Source organism: Rutidosis leptorrhynchoides, chromosome 1 (assembly GCF_046630445.1).
Source record: "Rutidosis leptorrhynchoides isolate AG116_Rl617_1_P2 chromosome 1, CSIRO_AGI_Rlap_v1, whole genome shotgun sequence".
NCBI lineage: Eukaryota > Viridiplantae > Streptophyta > Magnoliopsida > Asterales > Asteraceae > Rutidosis > Rutidosis leptorrhynchoides.
The window spans coordinates 711887895-711897363 of record NC_092333.1 but is presented as its reverse complement, the minus strand read 5'-3'; the positions used below and the strand labels follow the sequence as shown (position 1 = coordinate 711897363).

At 33.4% G+C, this 9469-nt stretch overlaps 2 protein-coding genes across 2 annotated transcripts; both read right to left on the bottom strand.

The window, feature by feature from the left end:
* Nucleotides 1-488: 488 nt before the first annotated feature.
* On the bottom strand, nucleotides 489-2209 carry LOC139854105 (uncharacterized). The gene is made up of 3 exons (XM_071843430.1): nucleotides 1805-2209; nucleotides 1420-1710; nucleotides 489-1121 (listed from the first exon to the last, which is right to left on the bottom strand). The coding sequence occupies exons 1-3, from the start codon at nucleotides 2207-2209 to the stop codon at nucleotides 489-491; spliced, it is 1329 nt and encodes a 442-aa protein (XP_071699531.1).
* Nucleotides 2210-6932: 4723 nt separating this feature from the next.
* LOC139854094 (uncharacterized) lies at nucleotides 6933-7349 on the bottom strand. The gene has a single exon (XM_071843419.1). The coding sequence runs from the start codon at nucleotides 7347-7349 to the stop codon at nucleotides 6933-6935; it is 417 nt and encodes a 138-aa protein (XP_071699520.1).
* Between the last annotated feature and the right edge of the window lie 2120 nt (nucleotides 7350-9469).

The following is a 9469-nucleotide window of genomic DNA, read 5'->3' as shown; positions in this document are numbered from 1 at the left end:
ATACATACTTATAATAAAATCATGTTAACTATATATATAACCATATATATGTCATCGTATAGTTTTTACAAGTTTTAACGTTCGTGAATCACCGGTCAACTTGGGTGGTCAATTGTCGATATGAAACCTATTTCAATTAATCAAGTCTTAACAAGTTTGATTGCTTAACATGTTGGAAACACTTAATCATGTAAATAATAATTTCATTTAATATATATATAAACATGAAAAAGTTCGGGTCACTACAATAAATAGCTCGAATAACATGGACCAATTTTGAGTTAACGGAAGATACAAACCTCCAAACCCATTTAAGTGGGAGAGCAAAATTAAAAGCTCGGGTGCTACCGATATTTAACCCCCTTGATCTAATGGAGCTAACACTTGATCCCATCGCAACCAATGCATTTTTTTTGTTGTCAATACTTGAACCCCAAAAGAAACCCGAATGTAAACTTTCTATTTCGTTAATAATAGAATCCGGACATTTAAACATCGATAAAAAAATAGATACCGAGCGAGTTCAACACCGATCGAATAAGTGTAAGTCGACCCCCGATAGATAATAAACTAGCTTTCCAACTGGCTAGACGTTTCTTGAACTTATCAAGAAGTGGGTTCCAATGGGATAAATTGTTCATCGAAAAGCCCATTGGGAGACCAAGGTAAGAGAACGATATCTCACCTTTTGAACAACCGGTGAAAGCGATGAAATCTTCTACTTTCGAGGTGGATACGCAAACACCGAATAAGGAAGATTTCGAGACGTTGACGGATAAACCCGACCACACATGGAACCATTCAAGTACGTTAATAACGCATCTTAATTCATTACAGTTCCATTTAGAAACAATAATTGCATCATCGGCATAAAACAAGTGGGAAATCGTGACCGATGGAGACCCAATTTTCGTACCTGAAATGTTACCAAGTTCGACATCCCGTTTATGGCACAAATTTAAACCTTCCATAACAATGAGAAAAAGGAACGAGCTCAACGGGTCGCCTTGTCTAAGTCCTCGTTTAACCTTAAATTCTTTTGTAGGGCTCCCGTTAATAAGAATGGACGTACGAGCCGAATTAAGACATACGAATCCATGACTTCCAACGGGTACCAGAACCTAACAAGTCGATCATATAGTCCAAAAAGTCTCATCTAACCGATTCATAGGCTTTTTCGAAATCTATCTTGAATATCATCAGTTTTTCTTTCTTTCTTTTGTACCACCCCATAACTTCATCTAGTATCAAAGGACCGTCTAGAATTTGTCTACCCGAAATAAAAGCGGATTGTTCATATTTGATAACTTTACCAATAACAATGGCTAATCTAGATGTAAGTATCTTTGTAATCACCTTATAAACAACACTAATAAGGGAAATGGGGCGAAAATCTTTAACAAAAGAAGGATTCATTACCTTGGGGATAAGAGTAATGAAGGCGGAGCCGACACCTTTAGGCATAACGCCATCTCGAAAAGCTTGAGAAATACAAGAGCAAAATTCAGATTTCAAAGCCTCCCAAATTTTTTTCACGAAAGCAAACGTGAAACCATCGGGACGCGGGGCCTTATCGCTCCCACACTCCCAAATCGCATTTCGAATTTCGGTTTCTGACACATCAGCTTCCAATAATGATCGATCATGTGCTTCAATCACGTGCTCGGGGATCAGCTCAGGAAAAGTAACCGAGTTTGTTGGGGCCGCGAACTTTCACTTGTAAAAAAAAACACGCTTTTTATCAAGTCCGGTTCAGTAATCCACTCGCCATTAAAATTGATACCATTAATCATTTGCGTCTTACGTCTCTGTTTAATAGAACTATGAATTTTTTTTTTGAATTTTCATCCCCTTCAACATCCCATTTGATACGAGACTTTTGCAAGACATCGATGTTTTCATCCCGTTCTATTTTATCAAGCTCGTGGACCAAGTTAAGGCGTGTTGTACGTAAAGCCTCAACAGAATCAAGGTTTGTATTACTACATTCGAGTTGGGCCTTTAAAGAGTCAATCTGGCCCATGATATCAGCCTTTTTATTGAGCCCATTTATGCATCTATCTTTGGCCCATGTTCTGATTTTGTTCTTGACTATTTTCATTTTAACATGAAGGACTGTAACATCAGAAGAGAATGCTTCAGAAATAGCATTATTAACAAGGTCAGAGAACTCACCATCGCTATTCCACGAATTATAGCATTTGAACATAGGACCAAAGTGAAAACTTAATACAAACGAACAATAATCTTCACTAATCAATCAAAAACACGATTACACAACAAAGAATCAATCCAGAAATCACAATCTACAAAAATTACCACAATCAACTCTATACTCACATCAAACGAGTATACAGGAATAATAACAAACACTCAATCAATAACACAAGATGTGTATTGATCTCACAAACACGAAACAGAAATCCGAAGAATATGAAGATTGATCAGAGGTTGATTAATCAAAGCTGCAGAAAATGTTGAATGAGAATGTTAACCCTAAAATAGAAGATAGGGTCTTCTTTTATAGTACCCGACCTGTAAACTGGAACATTTGTTGGACTTGCATCACAATATGGGCTCATCTCATATAATTGGGCTTGACTAATGAAATAGATAGCTGAACTTTAGCCCATTCTGGAATAAATTAATCCTCAAGACTTCTTTTATTATAAGCAATAATAATTTAATCTTCTACAAAAAACCAAAGCTTTATTGATTGAAATCCAGACTGCAACTCTTCAAGAAACTGCTACTCAGCAACTAAGAGTATCATCCTTTCAAAACCTGTTACAATTCTAGAAAACACTACAAATAAGAAATAATAAAACAATAATATTCAAAATAAGTTTGAATGAAATATTATTTTGAACATTCCCCCTCAAACTTATTTTGAAATAAGTCAATCAATCCCAATTGAGAAACCAATTGTTCATGTTGACCTAAACTTAACCCTTTGGTTAAGATATCTGCAAGTTGGTCACTAGAACCAACTTTTAAAGTTCTGCTGTAGCAACCTTATCCCTTATATAATGAACATCAATTTCAAAATGCTTTGTTCTTTCATGAAAAACAGGGTTTGCTACAAGTTGTAAAGCTGAACTATTATCACAAAAAAGATTAATTGGTAGTTCAACATTGATATTCAGTTCAGAAAGCAAATTTTTAATCCAAATAATTTCACAAGCTGTAGAATCCATAGTCCTATATTCAGCTTCTGCTGAAGACCTGGAGATTGTCGCCTGTTTTTTACTTTTCCAAGAAACCAAAGAATCACAAAAATAAACCAAGTATCATGTAACAGATTTTCTGTCAATCTTGCATTTAGCATAGTCAGAGTCACTATAAGCATGCAACTTAAGTGTATTACTTTTAACAATCAGAACTCCTTTTCCAGGAGCTCCTTTCAAATATCTCAAAACCCTAAAAGCCAAATTAAAATGTGACTGTAATGGTGCATGCATATATTGACTCAAAACTTGCACAGAATAAGCAATACCGGGTCTAGTAAGAGTTAAATAAATTAATCTTCCTACTAGTTTTTGATACTCAGTAATATTTTTGAGTAAACCATCTTTACTACTTGGATTACATTCAACACATACATTGGATTCAATAGGAGTGCCTATAGGTTTACACCCAAGCATTCCATAATCATTTAATAGCTCAAGACAATACTTTCTTTGATTCATGCAAATACCAGAGTCATTAGGTAAAATTTCAATTCCCAGAAAATATTTCAAAACACCAAGATCTTTTATCATAAAGTTACTTTTAAGAAAAGCTTTAAACTTGTCAATTTCTTTAACATTGTTACCAGTTATAACAATATCATCAACATAAACAAGCAAAGCAATAAACACATCATTATTTGACTTAACATATAAAGAATGATCACTAACACTTTGTTTAAAGCCATGCTCAACCAAAGCAGAATTTAATTTAAAATTTCACTGCCTTGGGGCTTGCTTTAATCCATATAAAGATTTGGTTAACTTGTAAACTTTAGTATCATTACATGAAAAATAACCTTCAGGTAATTTCATGTACACCTCTTCATGTAAGTCCCCATAAAGAAAAGCATTATTAATATCCAATTGATAAAGAGTCCAATTATTTTGAACAGCTAATGTAATAATACATCTAACTGTTACATGTTTCACAACAGGAGAAAAAGTTTCATCATAAACAATTCCCTCCTTTTGACTATATCCCTTTGCAACAAGTCTAGCTTTATACCTCTCAATCTCTCCATTTGATTTATATTTAATCCTATAAACCCATTTATTACCAATAGGTTTCCTACCATGAGGAAGATCAGTAATAATCCATGTATTATTCCTATTAAGAGCTTCCATTTCTTGATTCATGGCCTCTACCCAGTTACTGTCCTTAGAAGCTTCAAAATAGGTTTTAGGTTCATAAGATTTATTCAAATTAGAGGTAAAACATCTATTTTTAGTGTTAAGAAAAGAATAAGAAACAACTCTTTCAATTCCATACTTAACTTTTCCCTCAACTAAAAAATCATCAAATTTCTTTGGAAAAACAGATTCCCTGGTAGATCTCCTTACAGATTGAATGTGTGCAGGACTAGTGTGAATATTTGAAAAATTATTGCCCTCAGGAGATGATATGTTATCCATGGGAGTTGCAGAAGTACTTTGACCATCACTAGGACAACTTTCATTACTTGGAGATGAATCATCTCTTGTAATGTCATCATCTCTAGTGGAGCCTGTAGTACCACTACCATCACCATCATATTCAGCTCTCCCTTCATCATTGGGACTTAAGGTGTTTTGGTTTGTTGAAAAAATTTGATCAAACAAATGTAAATTATTTTTATCAGAAGTATCAGCATTAAAACTCTGATCAACAGAATCAGATTTCAAAGAAAAAATGTTTTCATAAAATTTTACATCTCTAGAAAACAGAATACTTTTATTTTCCAAATTTAACAATTTATAACCCTTTTGAACATTACCAAAACCAATTAAAACACACTTGTAAGACCTACTAGAAAATTTATTTTCAGGATTTAAAACAGTTGCATAATATAAACATCCAAAACACCTCAAATGAGAGAGACTAGGTTCTTTTTTAAACACACATTCATAAGGGGTCTTTCTAGAGAGCACACTTGAAGGAGTCCTGTAAATCAAATAACAAGCAGTTAAAATACAATCACTCCACATATTTAAAGGTAACCCCCCGTGAAACATAAGAGCTCTTGCTACATTAAGCAAGTGTCTATGTTTTCTTTCTACAATACCATATTGTTGAGGAGTATATGCACAAGAAGTTTGATGCACAACACCTTTTGCTTTTAAAAAATTATTCATTCTGTTGTTCACAAATTCAGTAACATTATCACTTCTTAAAACTTTAACATTTTTATTAAACTGATTTTTAATTAAATTGATTACAGCTAAAACATTATCAAAGGTTTCTTCTTTAGTTTTCAACAGAAAAATCCATACAGCCCTTGAAAAATCATCAACAACAGTTAAAAAATATTTATACCCTTCTTTACTTTGAATTTTTAAAGGACCCCAAAGATCTAAATGCAACAAATCACCTAACTCTTGTGACTTATGATCACTAAGAGGAAAGGGTTCTCTGGTTTGTTTTGCCTTATGGCAAATATCACAGGGACAATTTTCTTTAAAATCTTTTAAATTCAGTTTTTGTTTTAAAACCTTTAAGACTTGATCAGATGGATGATCAAGTCTTGCATGCCAAAGTTGAGCAGTAACATAATGAACATATACATTGCAAGACATACCCAAATTATTCAAATTTTTCTCATCAAACATGTAAAGACCTCCAGACTGACTACCAGTCCCTACTGTTGTCATTGTTCTCAAGTCCTGAATAAAACATTTATGTTCATCAAAGCTAATAGTCAAACTACTATCTTTAGATAGCTTAAAAACAGATAATAAACTAACACAATATTCTGGTACAACCAGAACATCATGAAGTATGATATTATTTGATAATTTTAAATTTCCCACTTTAATGACTTTAGCTTGAGTTCCATTTGGATGACCAACAGTTAAATTTAGTTTAGAAATATCAACCAAATCAATTAATCCAGTTTCAGATACAGTCATGTGTTGATTTGCTCCAGAATCAATTATCCAACCTTGGCTTTTATTTTTCATTTTATCATTAATGTGACAATTGAAGAATCTTTTAAAATTAGTATTAAAGAACACATTATGATTAACAAATGTACCTGCCGTGTTGGCACTAGCATCAACATAAGTTGTATTGTCATTAATCAAACTTAGAAGCTTCATCAATTGATCATGTGTAAGACTTGCAGGAGCAGAATTCACACTTACAGAATCATATTTATTAGAAACACTATTATTTGCATAAGATTTATTTCCAGAATTCACATTATGTTGATTTCTACTAACCCTTCTTCTGAAGGATGGTGGATAACCAATAATCTCAAAACATCTATCAATGGTATGACCCAGCTTATTACATTTCTTACATTTTAAAGTTTGGTTTTGACTTCTGTTACAATTATTATTATTTTGATAATTTCCAGAATTATTACCAGCCTTATTAAAAGTATTATTAGATTGAGCCACAAATGCATTAGCCTGAGTTTTACCAATTTTATCAATAGAGATTCCTTTATGTGATTCTTCTCTTGAAATAATAGCATAAGCTTCTTTAACATCTAGAACATAATCTCTTAACAAGATATTACTTCTAACAGTAGTATATTCATCACTTAAGCCCATAAAAAATTGCATTAATTTCATCATCTTTTTATGCTCTTTATGTGATGTGCCTGCTTCACAGGAGCAAGCAACAACACCACAAGTACAATCTGGTGAGGACACCATTGCATCATATTGTTTCCACAATGTATTAAGTTTGTGATAATACTCAGAAAGAGTACTATCATTCTATTTAAGTGTATTGATTTGTTGATGCAAATTAAAGATAACTGAAGTATCAATTTTATCATATGTCTCCTTAAGTTCATTCCAAACATCTGTAGCAATAGTTGAAAAAATTTGACCACAATACAGATCTTTAGTAACAGATCCAAGAATCCAGGATAGTACAACAGAGTTGCACCTATCCCATTGAGAGGCAAGAACCTCATCAGTTTTACTTCTTAAAACAGATCCATTAATAAATCTCATTTTATTTTTAGTAGAAAGAGCCAATTTCATTGACCTACTCCAAATATTATAGTTTTCTGTTCCTTTTAATTTGATTGAAGTTATTGGTGTTCCAGTTGTATCATTAGAATGAAGATAAAGTGGATCACTGAAATCCAACTTATTAATATGTGTAGCTGAAGTACTATCACCCATTTTAACACACAAAGAAAGACAAACAAATAAGCAGTAATAAAACAAGAAGAGAAAAAACACAAGAAATTGATTAACTAATTTGAACTGTGCTTGATTAGGTTTTCACAAGTTTCAAGAACTTGGATCAAGAGTTGGGCACAGTAATTAATTAATCAAAACAGATAATCAACAACACACAGATAATAAACAGTAAATCAATTAGGAAAGCCAAATAATATGAATAAACGCGAGACTCCCCTTTAAAGATCAAGAAGAACCAGAGAAAAGAAGAGATGATTAGCGGAAGACTTCAATTGAGAGGCAGAAACCCTAACCCTAATTTTGAGAAAATTAGGGTTCCAATATCAATCACCACTCACAATACACAGGTCGTTAATCGAACCCAAAGAAAACACTCTAGATCTTCAAGAAGCCTTAATCAACGGCAATAAACACCAGAACACGAACAAACCCTAGAACTTCAATTGAAACCCTAGAACTTCAATCGAAACACAATCAAGAGCGTACCCGCTCTAATACCATGAAAACTTAATACAAACGAACAATAATCTTCACTAATCAATCAAAAACACGATTACACAACAAAGAATCAATCCAGAAATCAAAATCTACTAAAATTACCACAATCAACTCTATACTCACATCAAACGAGTATACAGGAATAATAACAAACACTCAATCAATAACAAAGGATGTGTATTGATCTCACAAACACGAAACAGAAATCTGGAGATTATGAAGATTGATCAGAGATTGATTAATCAAAGCTGCAGAAAATGTTGAATGAGAATGTTAACCCTAAAATAGAAGATAGGGTCTTCTTTTATAGTACTCGACTTGTAAACTGGAACATTTGTTGGGCTTGCATCACAATATGGGCTCATCTCATATAATTGGGCTTGACTAATGAAATAGATAGCTGAACTTTAGCCCATTCTGGAATAAATTAATCTTCAAGACTTCTTTTATTATAAGCAATAATAATTTAATCTTCAACAAAAAATCAAAGCTTTATTGATTGAAATCCAGACTGCAACTCTTCAAGAAACTGCTACTCAGCAACTAAGAGCATCATCCTTTCAAAACCTGTTACAATTCTAGAAAACACCACAAATAAGAAATAATAAAACAATATTATTCAAAATAAGTTTGAATGAAATATTATTTTGAACACAAAGTCGATTTTATTGCTTCAAACCAAGAGTGGAAGGTGATCCGACCACTATTTAAGGAGAGTTACAAGTTTAAGATCGGTAAAAATATTCATAACGTTGGGAGAAATAAGCACCTTATCGATTCGGCTCATTTTCGATGCGGTTTTGTTCAGCCAAGTAAATCTCCTTCCCCCTAAAGCCATGTCAATGAAACCATTATCCCCAATAAAAGATTCAAAAACCTCGGCTTCGGGTCTATTAAATCTAGTACCCATTCTTTCCGTATCATCAACCACTTCATTCATGTCACCGAAAACAACGAATTCCCCATCATGGGATTGAATAAACTCGGATAACTTGTTCAACAATTGAGTTTTTAAAGGCGTAGTACTTGACCATACACGTTAATCATAAAGAACGTCGAATTAGAAGATGACCATTTACCTTTGACAATGAGGTAATTGTCATCACACCAAATTTGTAATTCCTTTGTAAAAAAGTTGGGATCCCATATCAAAATCAACCCACTTGAGAAAACTCTAGCTAGAATGCATGCGTAGTCAAAAGAGAAGTTACCCCACATAGACTTAATACTAAAGAGTTCAAGACGCATCATCTTAGACTCTTGTATACCAAGAAAATGGATGTCGTTGGCAAAACACATTTCCTTGATCCATACCGTTTTCCTCCTTTTCTTACTCCCCCTTATATTAATGGATAGAAGCTTCATTTGTAACTAGCTAAAACTCCTATTTGATCCACCAACTGTGAGATCATTTCTTTCATTTTAGACTCATCGAAACCCGCCTTAGCTGCTGTCTTAGACATCTCGTCAATCTTATCAGCGAATCAGACTGAGAAAGCAACCGGTTCGCTAATAGCAGGCTCTTTGACATTATTCAAATTCGGGACTTTTTCACCTACATTCGAGTTCTCATTATTGGATGTGTTCACTTCTTGAATGTC